This window comes from Acinonyx jubatus, chromosome A1 (assembly GCF_027475565.1).
Source record: "Acinonyx jubatus isolate Ajub_Pintada_27869175 chromosome A1, VMU_Ajub_asm_v1.0, whole genome shotgun sequence".
NCBI classification, from domain to species: Eukaryota; Metazoa; Chordata; class Mammalia; order Carnivora; family Felidae; genus Acinonyx; species Acinonyx jubatus.
The window spans coordinates 88,351,496-88,373,267 of NC_069380.1; the positions used below are offsets into that span (position 1 = coordinate 88,351,496).

The 21,772-nt window shown below is 46.6% G+C and overlaps 1 protein-coding gene and 3 non-coding genes across 12 annotated transcripts; 2 read left to right on the forward strand and 2 right to left on the reverse strand.

The window, feature by feature from the left end:
* Window positions 1-471: 471 nt before the first annotated feature.
* Window positions 472-10,111, reverse strand: TRIM7 (tripartite motif containing 7). Of its 9 annotated transcripts, XM_027076966.2 has the most exons (8): window positions 9,309-10,099; window positions 8,288-8,383; window positions 5,649-5,879; window positions 4,420-4,442; window positions 4,011-4,126; window positions 3,494-3,529; window positions 3,147-3,255; window positions 1,892-2,087 (listed from the first exon to the last, which is right to left on the reverse strand). In XM_027076966.2, the coding sequence occupies exons 1-8, from the start codon at window positions 10,068-10,070 to the stop codon at window positions 2,027-2,029; spliced, it is 1,434 nt and encodes a 477-aa protein (XP_026932767.1). In that variant the 5' UTR covers window positions 10,071-10,099; the 3' UTR covers window positions 1,892-2,026. The 9 variants fall into 9 exon arrangements, with proteins under 9 accessions (XP_026932766.1, XP_026932771.1, XP_014922039.1 ...); XM_027076965.2 differs by lacking the exon at window positions 3,147-3,255 and having other exon boundaries at window positions 472-2,087; window positions 9,309-10,083; XM_027076970.2 differs by lacking the exons at window positions 3,147-3,255; window positions 9,309-10,099 and adding an exon at window positions 9,199-9,240 and having other exon boundaries at window positions 472-2,087.
* A 2,210-nt stretch (window positions 10,112-12,321) lies between these two features.
* TRNAA-UGC (transfer RNA alanine (anticodon UGC)) lies at window positions 12,322-12,393 on the forward strand. Its single transcript has one exon. It is a non-coding gene; the product is annotated as a tRNA-Ala (tRNA).
* A 449-nt stretch (window positions 12,394-12,842) lies between these two features.
* Window positions 12,843-12,915, forward strand: TRNAK-CUU (transfer RNA lysine (anticodon CUU)). The gene has a single exon. It is a non-coding gene; the product is annotated as a tRNA-Lys (tRNA).
* Window positions 12,916-19,428: 6,513 nt separating this feature from the next.
* TRNAV-AAC (transfer RNA valine (anticodon AAC)) lies at window positions 19,429-19,501 on the reverse strand. Its single transcript has one exon. It is a non-coding gene; the product is annotated as a tRNA-Val (tRNA).
* Window positions 19,502-21,772: the final 2,271 nt, after the last annotated feature.

The window sequence follows — 21,772 nt, forward strand, 5'->3', positions numbered from 1 at the left end:
CCTCCCCTGTAAGACCCCTGTATTCAAAGTGTGCTTGGAACATCTCAGGGACAGAGCACAGAAACCCCATGACACTTGCAGACCAGGTTATTCAATTGTCACTGTCCCTACATGCCAACATATCTGTCTAAACAGATTCATCTAGCCAGTTAGCTAGGTAGTGGGGGAGGAAAACCATGACCCTCACCTAAATGTGGAGTGGCTAATATTTAACAACAAATGAAAAATAGGGTATTACCAAATTGACCTAGGTCTGTTTGCAATACCTAAACCTACGCATGTGCTGATAAAACTGCTCTCCAAAATCCACACAAACCCCTGCCCCCTCAATCTGAGATATAAACATACATGCACACATTCCTCACACATTTAAACACACCTGATCACCCAGTCTAGCAGAAACCTTCACTACTACTTGTGCTCTTGCACTCAGACTGGAGGAGTCAAGAATGAGCTAAGCCATCCTACAAATGAGCTCAGAGTTTGTATTTCCATCTCCTCATCCCCCTTCCCTGGGTAGCACTAAACAGGAAACTGCCCAAAACCCCCTCCCAGAAGCCCACCCAAACAGAAGCTTGGGAACAATTAGCCAAGGGAATAACACCCCACCAGGGCACAGGCTGAGCAGACCTTGGCACCAGGGTCCTCTGCTGTTGGCACACATTTGACAAGTTCCAGGAAGGGTATATCAGGGGCATGTTTGTGCTCTGTGCATTCCCATGCTGATATTAGTTGCATCTGTAAAATTATAAGTGTTGTTTTGTGTTTCAAAATCCCATAGCCTTTGGTCTCCTTACTCAAGGGAGACTATACTTTGGCGTTTAAAAGGGGTTTAGGCATGTGTGAGAACACATGGCTGTCACTGTGGCAGAGGATGTACATATCACTCTGTATCATCATTAAGGGGTATTGGAAGGTAGCCATGATAAATGCCATTGTCCTGGGCTTTCCTCTCATGTACAGGTCAAGAATCTCCTTTCAGTTCTGTCCCAAGCTGTTCTCTGACCTGGGAATACAGTGCTCCTCCCTGAGTAAATGACCTCAGGCCAGGTGGATCCAGGCGTCTGAAGGCAGAGCTAGAAGCTGACAAGAAGGCAAAGCAGAAGTGGTCATGAACTTGGCTGGCTGGGCCTGAACCTGCCCCCTTGCACCTGAGGACCGCACTGTACTTGCTATTGCTCCAGAACCAGAGGCCCTGCTAAGTCCAGGTTCAAAGTCCCAGTGATGGGAAACACCTCTGTCAATAGCTGAGCTCCTGTCCTCACCCACCTCCAAGTCCTCACAGCTCAGGCTAAATCCACATGTCGACAACAGGCAGAGGACAGGCGCCAAGGGTCCAAGGCATCTTCTCTTCTACTCAGTTGACCACAGAACCCTTTTCCACAATCACCCGTTTTCTGTCTCCAATGTTGTGATCTGCAGGAGCCCCTCCAAGGCAGCCCGGGGCCAATCTGGAAGGCAGGCCCACAGTAACCAGGAGGCTCCGATAGAGGGCAGCATTGCTTCCCATGGGCAGCCCGGATGAGGAGGTATTCACCCTGGACTGATTCACCCTCTCTGGGAGGCCAAAGACTCTCAAGGCCAGATTCGCAAGTAGGTGCCGGTGGAGCAGACAGAGAAAAGGGGGAACACTCGCTCATGGAAGTTGACGCGGAAGGTGTAGAGGTGGCGCATGTCCTCCACAGCGTAGAAGGACACGGCCCCCACCTCTAGATCCAGGGCCACCCGCACGCGGGACAGGTGGCCACAGCTGAGGGGCGTCCGTTCAGGGCTAGTCACTGCCCAGTACTTCCCGCTGTTGAGCTGCAGTGCCCAGACGCCCTCCTCAGGGGTGAAGGGCGTGAGGCCCTTGCGGCGCACGCTCTCTCGCGCCACGCCGAAGGCCCAGCCGTCCTTGGAGCCCACTTCCACCTCCCAGTGGTGCCGCCCGGAGGAGAAACCACAGGACGCCAAGACTCGCGTGTTGGTGTCAAAGCGGCGTGGGTGGCAGGGCAAGTCCTGCGCCCGCTGTCCAAGGCGCACGCTCTTAAGATCCAGAGAGAGGATGAGGCGGGGGTTGGCAGTGTCGGGGTCCAAGGTCAGCTCCACTGAAGGCAGAGACAGGGAGAGATGTCCCATGCAAGCCCTCTCCCCAGCTCCCGTCAGTTACTTCTCCTCCACCATCCCCCCAAAACATGTACAAGTGGAAGCCAAACAAAAGGAATGTGTGAACCTAATTTGGATCACAATTAGAACAGATCGACAAATACAATTTAAAAGACAACTGGAGAATTTCAAACACTAGGTGTTGGAAAGAAGCATTACTTTTTCTAATTGTGATTATGGCTTTGTGGGTTTTTTTTAAGTCTATCTTTAGAGATAACATACTGATATTTATGGAAATAACTTATCCATGATTTGCTTCCAAATAATCCAGTGGGAAGAAGCAGGTAGGGGCGTTTATAAAAATATCAGCTGAAGGTCTATGATGAGAACATAATATTCATTATGATCTTCTCTCTACTTTTGTATATATTTAAATTTTTTCATAATAAAAACTTAAAATATGCACACTTGTCATAAGTACTATGTTCTAGGACTATTCTAGGCCCTGGGAATCCCACGGTTCAGTATCCCTGCCCTCCTGTAGCTTCCTTTCTGGGGGGAAGGAAAGAAGAGACAATAAATGGTAAACATGGACAATAAGAGGAGTCAGAAGAGAAGGCTGTAATTTCAATTAGAGTGGCCAGGGAAGGTGAAAAGGCCTAGGTATGCATTTGAGCAAAGACATAAAGGAGGTGAGGAAGCCAGGCATGTAGCTGTCTAGAGGAAGCATATTCAAGGCTGAGGCCAGCCAGTGCAGTGCAAATGCTCTGAGGTGGGGGTGTGCTTAGTGCATTTGAGAAGCAGCAAAGAGCACTTGTTGTGGCTGCACAGAGTAAGCTAGAGGGAGAGCGTGCAGTGAGTTCAGAGCCTATGAAGCCTGGAAGACCATAGAGAGGACATTATTGAATGAGAGGGGCTGTCCTAGGGTTCTGTGCAGAGGAGGGTCATGATCTGACTTGGTTTAGATCCTTCCATGGTAAATTCTGACATAGCTTGATCAATCATTAGCATCATGAATATGTGCCCCCCTCTGCCCTCCTGCAGAGTTGGATCCCACTCACCCCAGAGCTCTGCAGTAGTAAGAACCTCCTCCCTTCCTGTCTTCAATCTCTTCCTGCTTTGCCTGACCCCTGCACACAAGCCCTGTCCCCAGGAGAGGTCTCTGTTCGTCTGGAAGGGGGAATGGGGAGAGAGGCTCATCCAGGTGACTGGTCCGCAATTTATAGGCCTAAAGGTCCCACTGAGGCCTGAGGGAGCCAGAACTGGGAGGCAAGGATGAGGGGAGGGCAGAGGCAGGCAGGTAGAAGGAACCAGCCATTCACAAAGCCCAGAGAAACAATCATGGGGAGGCAGTGGATTCTCTACATGGTCAAATAATGGGAAATCACTATCACAAGAACCATCTTACCTTTCTCCTCTTTCTCTAGCTCTCCACGAAGATCCTCTGAGGAGGAGAAACAAAGCAGGATATTCGTAAATGACTCAGAAGATTGTCTATCTGGCAATGATGGTGAATATCACCTCCTCTGACATTTACAGCCAGATACCCCGAAGGCTGAGAGTTGATGTGTAGACACTGGGTCAAGTGTGAGGAGTCAGGAAGGGGCAGTATCCTAGCTCTACCTCTTCCACTTCCCTCTCTTTTGCCTGAGCTAGTCTGAGCTGAGCTCTCCCTCCTCATCCTTCTTCTTGCCCCAGTAGCCCTCTACCCTGCCTGTCCCTGGGGGAATCTTTGTGCTCTGGGGAGCAGGGGCTGCTGAATGGATTTGCCACCACCATCTCCCTGCGCCAATCTGTCCTTGACACACCCTAGCTCCTATTTTCTAACAAACCTTCTGGAAAGACACATTCCTGGGCCCCCAAACTACCAGAAACACACCATGGCCACCAGCACTGCATGGCCCAACCCCAAGCACAGGCCCTACCTTTGAACTTCTTGAGCAGCCCCTTTAAGACAAAGGTCTTGAGGGAAACATTCCAGACTTTATTCTTCATCTCAGAAGAGACTGTGGTTGGCTTGGGACCAGGCACATTGCTGCATCTGCAGGACAAAGAGCCTGAGGAAGGCCCACAAACACTGTCCCACTCCCACCAGGCTGTGACAATTAGGATGGTAAGGTCCTCTTGGTGGGGAGAGGTAGGAAAAGAGAGGCTGATCTTGCAGCGGAATATCCACAGCCAGGCAGGTGGACATTTGCCTTAGAAGGTACATAGGTAAGGCAGTGTGGGAATTGGGAGTGTGAGGTCAGGGATGAGGGGATGAAGAGAGAGAGCTCAGTGGAAAAGGAGAAGAGCCAGCTTGGAAAGACCTAAGGAAATCTTAGGTCCACTCACCTGCTTAGTGTGTTTTTGAATTCCTGGAAAGAAAGATGAAAGAAAGCCAAATCAGCACGAGGTAACCTCCAGTTACTTTTGAGAAAATAAAACTGACCCCTTGTGCTGCTTCCAGAGGAATATGCAACTTTTTTTATTTTTATTTTTTTAGTAGGCTCCACAAGCAGTTTATAGCCCAAGGTGGGGCTTGAACTCACAACCTTGAGATCAAGACCTGATCTGAGATCAAGAGTCAGAAGCTTGGCCAACCAAGGCACCCAGGGATCTAGGTACCCCCAGAGGAATAAGCAATAAGGTGTATTACCACTCCCTACCACCTTTATGGGCCCAGGTGTCAATGGCTTCCTGCTGTGGCTGGTTTCTGGGTGTCTTATCAACTCTCTGCCCACAGCTTTGCAAATGCTCTCTTCATTACAGAATCATCACTGGAGCTTTGTGCTGGGATCCAGTGTTGCCTACCCTCTCTACACCACCCCAGATAAGTCACAGCTCTTATGCAATGACTGGTTACTCATACCAGCACCTTTCAAATGCCTATTCTTGACCAATTTGTGGATTGTGACTATTTATTTATTTTGAGAGAGCCCATGAGCAAGTGGGGGAAGGGCAGAGAGCGAGGGAGAGAGAATCCCAAGCAGGCTCCTTGCTGTCACTGCAGATCCATACGGGACTTGATCCCACCAACCATGAGATCATGACCTGAGCTGAAATCAAGAGTCTGAAGCTTAACCAAGTGAGCCACCCAACCCCCCCTTTTTAAAGTTTATTAATAATTTATTAGTAATATTAATAAATATTGAGAAAATGAGCAGGGGAAGGAGGGAGAGAGTGTGACTATTTATTTTAAAAGGAAATAGAATAGAAAATGTCAAAGTACATCCGGTGTAGTAAAGTATTATTTTATGAGACTTTTGGCATAAGGTTTACATCCTGGAATATGACATAAGCCTTGCATATAGCTCTTTGGAACTCCTTTCTGTCTGCTAGATTGGATGTTGCTCAATTCATGTCGTTGAGTAAAGCCAGTAAGATCTTTATTGTGACTCGAGGTCAAGAAATTTTTATCACAACTTTTTAGACCTTTAACCCCAGGAGAATCAGGGCAGTTTTCTCCAGTCCCATTCTGCTTGAGTATGTGATTCTACTAAATTCACAGGATCTAACTCTGTTCTCACTGTTTATGAAGCCTAAGGATAAATGATCCATACCTCTGGCCAAGCCAGACTCACCTGGAGAAAGTCAAGGTCAGGCTTTCGAGATGTCTCCTGGATCTGGCTGCTGAGCTTGGAGAGCTGGGTGATTTCACCCTCAAGCTGAGCTATGTTCTCATTTTGCTTCTGTGTCACCTCCCGTGACAGCTCCTCCAGGCGGCCCAGGAGCCGGCCCTCCTGCTCCACCAGGAAGGCCCGCAGAGCCTGGAACTCTGCACCTACCTTCTCTCGCTCAGCTGCCATCTGCTTCTGTCTCAGGAGAGAAGTTGGAGAGGCAATGGGGCACAGGCATCAAGATGTGGCATTTGGACAGGAGACTCTGAGCCATCCCACAGGACAAAGTTCCGTTCCCCTCACTGGTCAGGGGTCAGAGACTCAACTACACATACCCACCAAGCACAGCCTCTAATTTAAATATCCCACCTCTGAATGCAGAGCAGCTTCAACACATGCTCTCATGTCCCCTGTCACAGATGTGCTCTCCCATCAATCTAGGACAACTTATACTTGCCTCAGAACCACCCTGGGCTGCAGTTTCCTCATTTGAAAAGTAGGAGGAATAAATTAGTGCCTCCTAGAGCCACTGCAAGAATTAAACTGAGGTCACTCCCTCCCACCCCGAACACATTTATTTTGAGTTAAAAACCATCCTAAAATTTGTATGGAACCACAAAAGACCCCGCATAGCCAAAGTAATATTGAAGAAGAAGACTAAAGTGGGAGGTATCACAATCCCAGACTTTAGTCTCTACTACAAAGCTGTAATCATCAAGACAGCATGGTATTGGCACAAAAACAGACACATAGACCAATGGAATAGAATAGAGCCTCCAGAATTGGACCCACAAAAGTATGGCCAACTAATCTTTGACAAAGAAGGAAAGAATATCCAATGGAAAAAAGACAGTCTCTTAACAAATGGTGCTGGGAGAACTGGACAGCAACATGCAGAAGAATGAAACTAGACCACTTTCCTACACCATTCACAAAAATAAACTCAAAATGGAAAAAGGACCTGAATGTGAGACAGGCAACCATCAAAATCCTAGAGGGGAAAACAGGAAAAAACCTCTCTGACCTCAGCCACAGCAATTTCTTACTTGACACATCCCAAAAGGCAAGGGAATTAAAAGCAAAAATGAACTATTGGGACCTCATGAAGATAAAAAGTTTCTGCACTGTAAAGAAAACAATCAACAAAACTAAAAGACAGCCAATGGAATGGGAAAAGATATTTGCAAATGACGTACGAGACAAAGGGCTAGTTTCCAAAATCTATAAAGAACTCACCAAACTCCACACCCAAAAAACAAATAATCCAGTGAAAAAATGGGCAGAAAACATGAATAGACACTTCTCTAAAGAAGACATCCGGATGGCCAACAGGCACATGAAAAGATGCTCAATGTTGCTCCTCATCAGGGAAATACAAATCAAAACCACATTGAGATACCACCTCACGCCAGTCAGAGTGGCCAAAATGAACAAATCAGGAGACTATAGATGCTGGAGAGGATGTGGAGAAACGGGAACCGTCTTGCCCTGTTGGTGGGAATGCAAACTGGTGCAGCCACTCTGGAAAACAGTGTGGAGGTTCCTCAAAAAATTAAAAACAGATCTACCCTATGACCCAGCAATAGCACTGCTAGGAATTTACCCACGGGATACAGGAGTGCTGATGCATAGGGGCACTTGTACCCCGATGTTTATAGCAGCACTTTCAACAATAGCCAAATTATGGAAAGAGCCTAAATGTCCATCAACTGATGAATGGATAAAGAAGATGTGGTTTATATATACAATGGAATACTACTTGGCAATGAGAAAGAATGAAATGTGGCCTTTGGTAGCAACGTGGATGGAAGTGGAGAGTGTTATGCTAAGTGAAATAAGTCATACAGAGAAAGACAGATACTATATGTTTTCACTTATATGTGGATCCTGAGAAACTTAACAGAAGACCATGGGGGAGCAGAAGGGGGAAAACAAAGTTAGAGTGGGAGAGAGCCAAAGCAGAAGACAGTCTTAAAAACTGAGAACAAACTGAGGGTTGATGAGGGTGGGAGGGAGGGGAGGGTGGGTGATGGGCATTGAGGAGGGCACCTGTTGGCATGAGCATTGGGTGTTGTATGGAAACCAATTTGACAGTAAATTTCATATTTAGAAAAAAAAAAAAAAAGACAAAGGGCCCAAAATGGAGTCACTCACACTAAGTCCCCCATCAGGAAACAGAGACTTAATTACAGTTTCAGTTCTCCCAGAAATAGAATCTTAAACCAGTCAATCAGGAGTCACCTGATCAGCATTAGTTGAGTAACTACCTGACAAACAGGGAAAGTAACCTTGCAATAATCCATCTGCTTTTTGGCCCAGTATAACTTCCTTGTTCTTGCCCCCTACTGCCTATAAAATCTCTTGGCTTGCATAGCTTTTCAGAGCTCTTTTTCTATCTGCTAGATGGGATACTGCCCAGTTCATGAATCACTGAATAAAACCAATAAGAACTGCAAATTTTACTCAGATTTTGTCCTTTAACATTTGTCACCCCTCCAACTTTCACTCTTCACTTCTTTTTAAAGATTGCACATACAATGTCAGGATGGTGGGGTCCTCTGTTGTCACCCAAAGAGGGCCCACCTGGAAAGTGCCCTGCTCACCAGGAGCTCCTTGCTCTCCTTCTCTTCCGTGGAACGAAACACCTCATAGTCTTCCAGATCCTTCCTCAAGACCTTCAGCCTAGACTCCAGGAGCTCCTGCAGGAGGGTGAGAAGGGAGACATTATGGGAAGAGGACTCTGGAAACCCTACATGTGCCTTCCCGGAGCCATCCAGGAGAAAGACAAGGCCTTATTAATTGAAGAGGAGGAGGCAAGGTTGAAGACCTGTCTGGACATCGGGATAGCTGACAGCCTGCACAGACGCACATAGGGGTACGGGGCAATTGAAAGGTGACTCCAAAGACCTCAAGGTCTCACTTCCCCAACCATCTGTGCACAATCCTGGCTGAAATGCAGGCCCTTTGGCAGCCCAACCTGCCTAGTTTTGTCCTCTGATCTCTTAATCACCATCAGAAAGACGTCTGGGAGGGAGTGCTGGAGCGGATTAAGGAGGAAAGAAAAACTGGGGGCTGTGCGCCTGAAGCCTCCGTGCACACCCCAGTAAGGAAGTGGGAAAGAGAAGTGCCTCAAACCCATATCTTTGACACAACCAAAGACAGCTTTTGGTGCTCTATTCAACCCAGAAGTCACCCACTGCCTTACCCCAACCTTTTTGGAAGGTCGTCCCACTCCAGGACGCGGAGACACTGCACAGAGCCACGCCCAGGGAAAGGGCGGGGGCTGAGAATGGGGGCAGAGGAAGTGGGGGTGTGACGGAGACCCGCTAGAAGCCAAGGACAGACAGAAAGAAAATCGCGAAGTCTGGGGGCATCAACTAGGCGATCCAGTAGGGAGCCCAGAGGGAAGCTCGAGGTGGGTGGGAGGATGGTACTGATTGTGTGTGGGTGACCCAGCGAGTGCTGCAATCAGTCCCAGAGCCAGTGGAACAGGAAGAAAGAGGCAGGGTCTCACCTGGGTATCCTGCCTGCCTGCCTGCCTGCCAGAGGTCTGCACTGTCTGTGCGGGAAGACAGGACCCGAATTGGGGTCCTGAGGCTCTGCATGGGTGGGGCCCGCCCTCACCTTAGCTTCCTGCACAGCCTCGTCTAGCGGCAACACTGCGTGCGCGCGGTGTTCGCGGGCGCGGTCGCACACCACGCAAATGGCGCGTCCGTCGTCCTGGCAGTAGAGCTTGAGCGGTTCACCATGCTGTACGCACCCGGCCACCGCCGCCTCCGGGGGCCGGTGTTCTCCTGGCGCGGCCGCAGGCAGGCTGAAGCGCCGCAACAGCGTGGCCACTGAGGCCAGCTGCCTGTTGGGCCGCAGCTGGCCGGGACGCACGGGCTCTCTACACTGTGGGCAGGGCAGCGGACAAGGCAGCGCGCGCGGCACTGTGGTCGTTCCTGTGCCGGGGCGCTCCCAACAGCGCGCGATACAGGAGCGGCAGAAGCTGTGACCGCAGTCGACGGATACGGGCTCGCGGAAGAGCTCCAGGCAGATAGAGCATGTGGCCTCGCCCTGCAGCTCTGCCGCCAGTGCCAGCGCCTCGGCCCCGGAGCCGGGGCCAGTCCGCGGCCCCACCGCCGCCATGCGCTTCCTTAGCGCACTTAATTCCAGCAGTGCTGGAGAAGCCGAGGGACCCGACAGTTCGCGGCGCGGAGTGGGGAGGCCCAGTAGGGGCCTCCGAGCACCCACTAGGAGAGGAAGGGCGGGGCTGACGCCGGGCAGGCGGAGACGTAAGCTGAGGGCTGGCCGGGCCGGGAAGCGGAGAGAAGAATGAGAGTTGTGGGCGGGCCAGACCGCACTGCTCGACTGGACCCAAGCGCCGGCCAGCTCCCTGCACATCTGCTCTGGGCCACTCAATCACTGGCTTTGGTCTGCGGCCTCCTCGGTCCCCTGGCGCCCTCTCTCTGTCGCCCCCCCCCCCCCAACCCAGCCCGTCAGCAGTCCTCTCTAAGCCACCCACAGCCTGGCCCAGGCAGCCGTGGGAAACAGGCCCGGACAGGTGGGAGCCCACACCCAGCCGGGCACAACTCGTCGTGGCCGCCTGAGGCCAACCCAGCAGGGCCAGGCCTTGGACCTAGCGCCCGGGCCACAGTGTCAGGTTCCCAGAGTGCAGGTTTGTCCTGGTCCTGTGCTGACCTAAATTTAGTGTCTGGAACCTGGCTCTTGCCCCCACCCCCAAGCCTGGCATAGTATCTATTTCCCACTGTTGTTCTCCCCCTTGTTTATTCTTTATTTAATTTTTGGCTTTGAATAAATAATACATTTACAATGAATTTTCCCACTGTAATCTCCCTCCCAAATAATTCAACCCTCTACTGTCCCTCCAGAACTACCTGATGTATTTGTTTCCACTCCCTTTCCTCATTCCCTCTGGAGGCCACTCAGGGCAGGCTTTAGCGACCACCCTCCTCAGAAACCACTCTTGTCAAGGTCACCAGTAACCTCAGCAATCCTAACCTAAAGGCATAGGCTCCTTCTCCGGCCTCACCTCATCTGCCCTTTTCTCTGATGCTTCCTCCTTGCTGACACTCTTTCCTGGCGCCTTCCAGGTTACTGTACTCCCTGGCTCTCCACCCACATCCCTGGCCTCCTACCTTTTTCTTGGTCTCTCTTGTGGTTTCCTCCTCCTCTCCCCGCACTTGCTCAGCCCTTGGACCTCCGTCTATCCTCACTTGTGATCTCTTCCATTTTCTTGGTTTGAAATACCCTCTCCTTGTGGATGCCACAATACACATCCCCACCCAGGTTCCCTTAGGATGCCTGGCTCCCACATCCATCCCCAGGCAGCATGTCCTAAGGAATATCACTCCGCACTCACTGTATCCACAACTGTATTTCTAATCTGCTTCTCCACCTGTTCCTTCCACAGTCTTTCCCACCCCATTTAACAGCAACTCCATCCCTTCAGGTGCTGAGGCCAAACTGGGGAGTCCTCTATGACTCCCAAGAGGAATACATTGCCCACACTCCACCCTCAGTTCCTCAGTATGTCCTCCCTCTCTCATGTCCTCCACTGCACCATTTCCAATGATCTGATGATCACAATTCTCTCCCCTTCTGTCACATTGTTCTACCTTGTCTTCTCCACCCAGCTGTGAGAACAGTCCTGTTAAAATGTTAAGTCAGATTAATGTTAAATTCTCCTCTGCTCAAACCCTCCATTGGCTCCCACTTCTCAAAGTCAAAGTCTTTACAGTCCTCCAAAGGCCCTACCCATTCTTTGACCCCATACCCTGCACCCAGCCTCTCTATCCGCATCTCTTGTCACTCTCCTTTGTTGACTCCTCTCTTTCCATATGGACCTCCTTGCTATTCCTGCACCATGCCAGCAAGATCCTATCTCAGGGCCTTTGAACTGGCTTTTACCATTACTTGGACTTCTCTTTTCCCATACTTGCATGGCTTACTTCTCACCTCTTTCAAGCCTTGTTTCAAATAACCTCTCAGCGAAGCCTGCCCCCACCACACTGTTTAAAATCGCACCTTACCGCACTTTAATCTTCAACGCGGGCTCTATTTTCTAACACTCTACTCCCTCCTCTGGAATTTGAGCTATTCAAGGGGATGACTGTGTCAGTTTTGTTCGCGGCTGGACCCCCAGATTTCTAGAGCAGTTCTTGGCACATAGTAAGCGATCGGTAAAGTTTTCTTGGAATGAACTGATTTAACATTGTTCAAAATTCAGATATACACAGCAGTTCACAGCGAAAAGTGTGTCCACTGTCTACGCTCGAGTCTCCTCCCCATCCCAAGCGATCACCTTTGCAATTCTGAATTACTACACTCCCTTTCTTTTTGTTTAACAAACGTAGCAGTCTGCACACAGTCTTCCTTACTTCACTTTTTCGGATCACAGTTCATTTGGGGCATTGGGCCCAATGACTTCCCCCCTGCCTTCAGGTGTTTATTCCGGCCCTGTTCTTCCAGCGAACGTCCCCTCAGTGGGGACAGTGGAGGACTCGGAAACACAGCTCCAAGCGCTACGGTACCGGCTTTGCAGCATCTGGGCTATCTCGCTCCGCCATTTGCGCAGCCGCTCTCTGTGCTAATATACAGTCAAGAGAGCCTGTAGAGACTGCTTTGGCCAGGTGGGGATGTAGCTCAGTGGTAGAGCGCATGCTTTGCATGTATGAGGCCCCGGGTTCGATCCCCGGCATCTCCAGCGCGGGTTTGCGTGAAAGCCTCTTTTTCATCAAGTTTTGAAACTAGGCGTGTTTGCAAAGTCTGGGGGACAAACTTCCTATCTTGGAGTTTGCACAGCTTGGAGGGGACGACCGTGGGACCCACCTACTCGATTTCCCAGATACCACCTCTGAACTCCAGATTAAAGTATCAGAGTGAGCATGCCAGCGCCATTAGAAAGAGTACGTTTGCCGTGCTTCGCCCCCTGCACTTTCGGGGAATGGAAAAAGTTTAGGTCTCGGGCAGACCAGAGTAAACAGAAAACAGACTTAGGTGGGAGGGGCAGTCAGGCATGACCTACAGGCTTTACGTTCCCCGGGCTAAGGAACCATTTGATTAGATCACAACTAAACCGACCTTTAAATTTGGAGCCGCAAACAGCCTGAATAGTACCTTGAAGTAAGAATTGTTGAGGCACTTTTTCAGGCAGCCCGGCTAGCTCAGTCGGTAGAGCATGAGACTCTTAATCTCAGGGTCGTGGGTTCGAGCCCCACGTTGGGCGTGCAGTGTGTCTTTTTTTTTGTATTTCAATTGATGACAACCGGTTCACTCCCTCTGTGTTCTGGGACAACAAAAACCTCATGCTGGAGATTTCCTGTGTGCAGCAGTCAATTGGCCTTTTTGTAGCTATACCTTTGTTCATGGATTAATTTATGCTTTACCGCTAGCAAAGTGAATTTTACATAAGTATATGTAAATTATTAGTTTTTAAAATAGTTAAAATATGCAAAATAAAATTTACCATTTCAATAGTTTTTACATGTACAGTTCTGTAGCTTTTCACACATTCACACTGTTGTGCAATCACCATCTATCCATCTCCAATCGCTTCTCCGCCTTTTGGCTAAGATCAAGTGTAGTATCCATCTCCAAACTTTCTCGTCTTCCCCAACTGCAACTCTATCCAGGAAATACTATCTCCATTCTCTCCTTCCTCCAGCCCCTGGCAACCACCATTCCACTATCTCTATGACTACTCTAGGGGCCTTATACATATATTTGTTCTTTTGTGACTGGCTTATTTCACTTAGCACAGTGTCTTCAGGGTTCATCCGTGTGTATCAAAATTTCTTTCTTTTTAAAGCTAACTAATATTCCATCATATGTTACATTATTTTTAACTGTTCATCTGTCTACAAACACTTGGTTAGTTTCCTTCCATTTTTTGGCTCTTGTGAATAATGAAGCTATTAGCATCGGTGTGCAAATACCTGTTTGAGTTCCTGCTTTCACTTCTGTTGGGGATATACCTAGAAGTGAAATTGCTTACCATATGGTGTTTATTTTTTTCTTTTTAATTTTAACTCCAGTATTATAACATATGGTATTCCTATGTTTAATAGTTTTGAAGAATCACTATACCATTTTCCACAGAATTCCACAAAATAAGTTTTTAAATATCTTTTGAGTAGGTTACAAACTGTACTGTTCAAAAATTGAACCATATATAAAAATATTCAGTGAAAACTGTCATCTTCTCTCCTTAGGTAACAACTTTTGTTTCTTTGTATATATTCTTCCACAGTTACATATTTTTGATGCAAATATATTTCTATTTTCCTCTATCTTATACAAAAAGATAATTACAACTCTTACATTTGGGGATCTTTCCATCTCAAGACATAGGAAACTTTCTAAATCTTTTTTTTTCAGCTGCATAATATTCCCCTGTAGATGAATCACAGTTTATTTAACAAATCACCTACGGATGGACATTTATGTTGTTTCTAACCTCTTATTATTATAATCAGTTCTGCAGTTAATAAGGATACTGTGTTGTTATTTTGCACTTTTGCACTCATATCTGTGGGGCAAATTCCTGGAAGTGAGATTGCTAGGTCAAAGCTTAAATGTGATTGTAATTTTATAGATGTAGACAAATCACTGAACTGTGGGTCTTACAGGCTGATATTCCTTCCTACCAGCCATGAATCAGATTGCCTGTTTCTCCACTACTTTGGTGGCAATGGACTGCTTTAACAAATCTAACATGACTCCACCCCCCTTAAAATTGCCAGGGTCCCTCACTGCCTGTCCTAGATAAGATGATACCCATTGCAGGGCCTACAGGGCATGGCCTGACAGGAAGAGAGACCCTCCTTTTGCCTCTCAGAGGAGCATACTCAAGCAAAAGATTCTGAAGATCACAGTGTCAATCTATTTATGGCTTCTAATCCAATTCTATAGGACAACATTATTTTTTTCTTTTTTAGGCCTGGTTCTGTGAAGACTATTATGTTTCCTTCATTTGCAGAGCCACGACATCTTTGGAAAGGCAAACTCGTTTATTTCTTACTCTGCAAATTTTCTCCCTTGGACAGGAAGAAACCAACCAAACATAAGAAATTAAATTTGTATGTGATTTTCTATTTGGTCTTGATATCACATGGGGCATGTATAAATTACTAGATCATGGGGGTGCCTGGGTGGCTCAATGGGTTAAGCTTCCAACTTCAGCTGAAGTCATGAGCTCACAGTTTATGGGTTCAGGCCCTGCCTTGGGTTCTGTGCTGACAGCTCAGAGCCTGGAGCCTGCTTCAGATTCTGCGTCTCCCACTCTCTTTGCCCTTCCCCTGCTCATGCTTTCTCTCTCTCTCTTCCAAAAATAAATTTAAAAATATTATTTATTAGATCATGCATGAACTTGTGGTCTACAATAATAATTCTATGTAACTTATATATAAAGTATTAATTCACCATAGACTTGAATATTTTTATCTAAAACCTCATTTGAAACAAAATTATCTCCAGGTTTAAAATATTTATGGCTATTTTCTAACTAGTCTAAAAATACTCCAGTGTCAGCTGTTTCTTTAACAGTCAGTGGTTTCCTTTTACTAGCTTGACAAAGTCATTCTCCTAAGGTCTGTGTAGAATCAGGAGAAATGGCTCAACGACCAACAAATACCCCCCTGTTATTTCAATGCTGTTTATATTATATCACATTTGTTAAGGGTACAAAGTCCCCTAAATAAAAGGCAGGTTTCAGTCACATACTGGTGTCCTGGGGAATGTGAATTTGGGGTAAGTAGGAAGACAAAATGTCAATCAGAGCAACCTAATTCTGGAGGACTGCATGCCAGAGGAAGAGTGACCAAATAGATGACCCAGAATGACCTGCTCCTCCATTCTGTGTCAGGACCAACTGGATTAAAATCACTGGGTATTTTTGGCAACTGCTGTCATTTGAGATGTTTAATGTCTAAGGACTAGGGAGGCTTTAGAATATGGAAAAGAATACATACTTGTTCTGTGATTAATATTCAATGTATTACAGTTGTCAATGTTAAAGCCTAGTTTTTCTCAAGGTTTTAAATTCAACTTATAAGTATTGCTGTTTTTCTTATAAAGCTAGCAAATTTTGGAACAGGAAAATCACTAGGTCCTTGCACTCATTACTTCACTAGTGCCTTCATGAATTATGGTTATCGAAAGGCATCATCCCAAACATCTCAGCCATTGGTGATAGTTTCTCTTAGACGTTTCAGGTGACAGTTGTAGATGTACCTATCTGAACCCTCATTGAGTGTGGAGGAGAGGGAGGCACTGATTAGGTTACAGGTGCAGTGTAGAGCCAGTACCTGAACCTTGGTTGCTGCTGCCATCTCCCTGCTTCAACCACCAACTCACAGCATTTAGAAACCCCGGGTGTATTTGCAAGCTTCTGAATGAAGCTATGTGTTTATTCATCTGTCCTTAAAAACTCCACATTGAGGTCCTACTGTATTTCTCATCAGCCTGGGAGTCCTCTAAGACTACAGATCTAGTGTCTTCCATACCTTTTTCTATCCACTTGTAAATAAATACAGCAGCTGATGTGGATGGAGTCATCAGAATGCAGAGCCAAGGAGTTATAGCTGTGGCTCCTTATCCTCCAAGTCCCTGGTCTTCCTTCACTCATTGAACCCACCAAGCACACTCCTACTTCAGAGACTTTTAATCCTCTGCCCATCTCCCAAAGGCTTCTTCCCAAGATCTTTGAAAGGCTGGCTCCTTTTTATCTTCCTGACTCAGCTTATTGTCACCTTTTTTTTTTCTTTTTCTTTTTAAATTTAAATCCAAGTTAGTTAACATATAGTGTAATAATGATTTCAGGAATAGAATTTGGTGATTTATCACATATGACACTCAGTGCTCATTCCAGCAAGTGTCCTCCTTAATGCCCCTCAACTGTTTAGCCCATCCCCCCATCCAGCATCCCACCAGCAACCCTCAGTAGCCCATCTCTGTTTGCTTGTCACTCTATCAGATATCCTTCATTTTCTCACAGTCCTTATCATCCTCTGAGACAGAGACAGTGAGGTGGGAAGTGATGGAGGCAGAGATAAAACTGGAATTGTGGAATAGAGGAAAATGTTGAAGCTGGGTGATAGGTACTTGGGTTTCATAATATCATTAACTCTACTTTGAATTTCCTAATAAGTTTTTTAATAAATAAATCAAAAGGAAACATAATTACTTATGAGTGAGAGATTAAAATTTTAGGTAGATAATTTTGTAGAATAATGATATTGGGGCTTATTTGAAAAAATGTAAAGATCTAGCAAAGCGACAATTACATAGAACCCTGAGTGTTAACTCATGTCCTTTAAACTATTTCCCTGGGGTACTCAGAAGCAGGGGAGCCAGAAACCTTGAGCTCCATGCACTGTCCTGGCACCTAGATTTGGCCTTTTTCTTTCACTCTTCGCTGAAAAAAAAAGGGGGGAATCTCCCTAAATATTCTCCTGCGTCCTAAGGCAGGAAAAAATTACAGATGAATCCAAAGCATGAGTAGTTTCCAGGAAACAAGGATGCTCTCAAATGGTCAGGGCAATGCTGAACAGATAAAGGGGCCAATGTGAAGGGGCTCCCACTGACAAGCAGCTACAATTTAAGTATAAAAAAGAGAATAATAATTAGCATTAATTGAAACAAGATGAGCCTAGGAAAGCTTTTAAAACCATAATGACAACTTAGCACTAAGTGTAATCCAAAGAAATATGACTCAAAGCAGACGGCTTCCTGCACAGCTTGTTGCCCAGCCCAGCTGGGTTTTTGGTGTTAATTGTGTTGCTTTGAATTTGTTTACTATCTCCACAAGGAACAGGAATGAAAGCTCATAGATAAGCTGAGGCACAAACCAAAATTCACCTGGTGAAGAGTAACTGAGTGATGGTGCTGGCCTCTCAGAGTTCTGGGGCCACCAAGAAGGTCAGTTTGGGGGGGCGTGCAGGAGACACTCTAACAGTGCAGAGCCTGGAGTGAGGAGCATGTACTGACTGACTTGCCTCAAATCAGTAAAACATGAAAAAAGAAAGAGAAAGAGGGAGAGAGAGACAGAGAGGAAGGAAGAAGAAAGGAAAGAAAGGGAGAAAGAGAGAAAGGAGGGAAGGAGGGAAGGAAGGAACGAAGGAAGGAAGGCAGGAAGGCAGGAAGGCAGGAAGGCAGGAAGGAAGGAAGGAAGGAAACAAGGAAACAAGGAAACAAGGAAACAAGGAAACAAGCAAGCAAGCAATGGGGTCAGCAGGGGAAGGAGAAGCTTTCTCCCAGGTGTGATCCAGAATCCTTCACTCTTCACTCCTCTGGGTCTCTAAGTTCCATGGCTGGGCTGTAGCCTTTCTGGTTGGGTGAATGCATCTTTAAGTTCTGGGAAGTTATACAAATAAGTGTGAAAGAGCAATGATAAAGAAATGGGCAAGATAATTGATTTTTTTCTTATGCTATTTTTGGTTATGCTTTGTCTGCATTGTGTGAAGCTTTAAAGACAATTTGATTTACAACTTTGATGTTTTATTTGGCTTTCCAGTTTGACAGAAGTGCCGAGAAAGAAGTTGCTCGTCAAATGTTTAAATGTGCCCCCATCAGTTATGAAAGCGTGAACCCTATTTTCCAGGGCGTGAAAACAGGCTGTGCTGCAGAGGTCCACAAAGTGTGCGTCTCTACGGACATCTGTCAAGCCTGGAACATTGGACTGGGGGCCCAGAGCACCTCTGGACTGCTTCTCTAAAGCCTTTTCCCCTTGACCTCTAGAGCCTGTTTCCCAACACACAAGGCGTCTCACAGGATGGAGGCCGACGAGCTGCAAGTGAGGATCAGTGAAGAGGGCACCTTCTGGAGAGAGGGATGGTCCTTTTGACTGCTCTCCATCACTGAGGACACACTGTACAGTGGGAGGGATGCAGGGTAGATACCATGTGGGTCTGCATGAGGAGGTGCGCGGGGAGCGAGAGGAAGGCGCCACTTGGAGGAGCGGAGACGGTCCCACTCAGGACAGGTGGATGGGTAGGCCCCAAGCTGGAAGTGAAGCCAGTCGGTGTAGAATTGTTCGTGGTAGTGTCCATGGTGTGGATGGTGAGGCCATTGCCTTTGGTTCCACCTGGCCAACCACCAACGGTCCGCAGGTAGGACCAACGTTGGGTTCCTCTGCTGTGCTTACTTGAATTTCTCTACGTGCCTTGTTTTCCTCTTCTCCATCCTTTAGCTCCGACTTCTATTCCTCTACCTCACGATTCCTCACCTTACGTGATGTGTCTGTCCTCAGAGGCGTCACCTACAAACTGGGAACAACAATATTAAGTACCCTGCAGGATTGTTAGGTTCCTTTGAGGCAGACACCTAAAACAGGTCCAGACAAGAGCAACACAACGCATTGTAGTTGGTGTGGTCATTACCGCTGCAATGATCTTCCCTGTGAATACTTTCCCCTGGCCTGACTTCCACCATGCATTTCCAGCTCATTCTTTCTTGCACTTTTCAATATTTCATTTGTGGTTGCGTGACATTCCTTCCCTTTTCAGTCTTTTAACCGGACAGGATTTTAAGTTCTTTGAAGGAAATGTCTAAAGACATAGACCACCTTCTTTGTACCACAGATTTAGAGAGCTGGACTGTGTTGGTTGAAGTGAACTGGTCATGAATTGGAAAAGACAAGAGTACATGAAAAACGATGTATCCATACATATTTGCACCTATATTCCAAGGGCAAAAGACCGAAATAAACAAATTCGCTTAAATCAAAAGCATGTGCCCACGATGTTTCCGCCCGGTTTCGAACCGGGGACCTTTCGCGTGTTAGGCGAACGTGATAACCACTACACTACGGAAACACACGGTAAATGTTGCCTTCCTTAATCCTTCTAAGACGTATAGTCCTGCGTACTGCCCCGGTCTCTGCACGGGACCTGAGAGAGCTCTTGGAACCCTTTTTTCCTAGTTTACCAAAGGCTCTCACTTCCCACCGTGGCTCTGGGTAATAGTACTGTCTCACTACCGAGCGCGCGCGACCCCTTAGTAGGTCCTGAAACCAGTCACATTCTGCAATTAAAACACCCCCCAGAACAGTAGTGAATGAAAGCAGTGGGCCTCTCTAGAAGTAGGGTAAATGTGGCTTCGGATGTTTGATACGAGATAATTGGCTCCATTTTGTCTCTTCTAGGGAGACAGCGGGAGGGTTTAAATTCTCACCCAATTTGTACTGGATTGAGATTGAAGATTTAAAGGATTAAAGAAATGCTAAATGCATTCAAAGAATACGAGACTTGAATATATTTTGTTAAAATGTAAATATAAATAAGCCAAAAATAAAACTGGTTTTAACTTATGCTTTCAAAATAATTGTTTCCTCTAAGTTATGTAAAATTATCTATTAAAAATAAAGGGGAAATTGAAATTAATAAATATCAAATTTTAACTCAATGTTATTTAAATAAAGCTGAATATTTAATTAAATTTTGTAATGTAATGAAATCTTTTAAGTATTTCATAAAAATAAAACTAATCAATTCTATCATGGAACATCCAGAATTGGATGAGGCTTAATGCAGGTATATGTAGATCTATATACATACAAATGTAAGAGCAGTATAGATTATTTAATATTGCAAAACTTTTTTTTTTTTTTTTTTTTTTTGGTCACCTAAGCTGATTCCCGAAGACCTGCAGAGCCAGGAATTGGATTGGAGGCTGATTCCTACTGAGTCGGGATCCTTGAGTTGTCTGCAACTGGTAAGCCCTTCTTCACCAGAGCACAAGGTGGAGGCCCTCTTGTCCAAGTCTGGCTCTAGGATCAAGGTCACCAGGGGCTTGCTGGTGGCCCAATCCATAGATGTTTTACCACCTTCCCATATTACAACATGTATGGAATTTGACTCTACCAATCTGTCCCTCCTTTTTTGCACATCTTAACTCCCTTGGCCTCTGTGGAAGCTTTGCTGCTAGCTTTACTCCTATTCTGACTCCTTGTTCATCTATCTACAGATGGCCATCTCCCTGGAGAGTCACATTGGCATTGACAGTTTGACCCAGCCTCTACCCCTATGTCTGTGGCTCCAGCAATGACCACTCTCCCCAAGCTTCAAATCCACAAGTCTTGGACATAACCTTTTAGACATCTTCCAATCTCTTCAAGACAGAACTCATTACTTCTCTCTCACCTCTCACCCCACTCCTCAGTGTCAGAAGGTGGAAAGTCAGTACAAGCATCCTCTAAACTGAGAAGATGGAAAAAAGGAAGCAAGCTACTCCATTATGGCTTTCACAGAGTTTTATTCAGAGTAACTTAACTGAAAGGGAGAGTGGGTGAGCACAGACCACCCAGGCCTTACCAGGCCATTCTCCATAGCTATACTCCTCCCAGTCCAGACCTTAATCCCTAGATTTTATGTTATGAGGGGCATTCCGGTCAGGCATACATTAACCTCCAGGGCACTGGAACACGTAGTGGGAGGGAAGTCATTGCCTGGCTTGAAGAGGATGGAGGGCCAAAAGTGGGTCAGTGTTGTCAGTACTCTTACACTCAGTCTCTGATCTCTGTTACTAAACCATCTAAAGCAGAAACCTGGGATCTCCCTCTCCTGTCCACATATAAACCATATGCCCCTAGCTCCTTTACCCGTCTCCCTTCTGGCTGCTGTCTTGCCACTGCCAGGTCAGCCACTTCCTTTCTAGACCATGGCTGTGTCCATCCAGTTCCTTCTGTCTAATGCAGTCTCATTCCCATCACACATCCTGCTTATCATTCCTAAAGGAATCCTTCTGGAATGTAAATCAGAGTGAATCCTACTGCCTCCATGGCCTCCATAGCCAAGGAGGAAAAAGACCAAAGATCCTAGTAGGGTTCCTTCTGTTTGCTGAATGTCTGAACTGATGAACACTTGACTCCTTTGTTCTAAGAGCAGCCTGGATCGCCTACCAGAGGGGATTCCAAACCAGGCCTGGCTGGAGGGGCAGCGGTGGAAAGGGTGGAGAGGAGAGAGAAGCAGAAATTGTAGCAAAAAGCTTGGAAGGGTGTGGCCCCAGCTTGTTGGGAGATGGACCAAGAAGCCTGCCACTTGGGCTTCCCTTTAATGAAAAGCCAGGATCTTTTTTAGGAATGTTTT

Coding starts and splice junctions, on each gene's coding strand:
- TRIM7 (XM_027076965.2), bottom strand. CDS start 10,070: ATGTGCAGGGAGCTGGCCGGCGCTTGGGTCCAGTCGAGCAGTGCGGTC. Junction 8,384..9,308: donor AGGCTGTGCAGGAAGCTAAG/GTGAGGGCGGGC, acceptor ACCCTCCTGCAG/GAGCTCCTGGAGTCTAGGCT. Junction 5,880..8,287: donor AGGAGAGCAAGGAGCTCCTG/GTGAGCAGGGCA, acceptor CTCCTGAGACAG/AAGCAGATGGCAGCTGAGCG.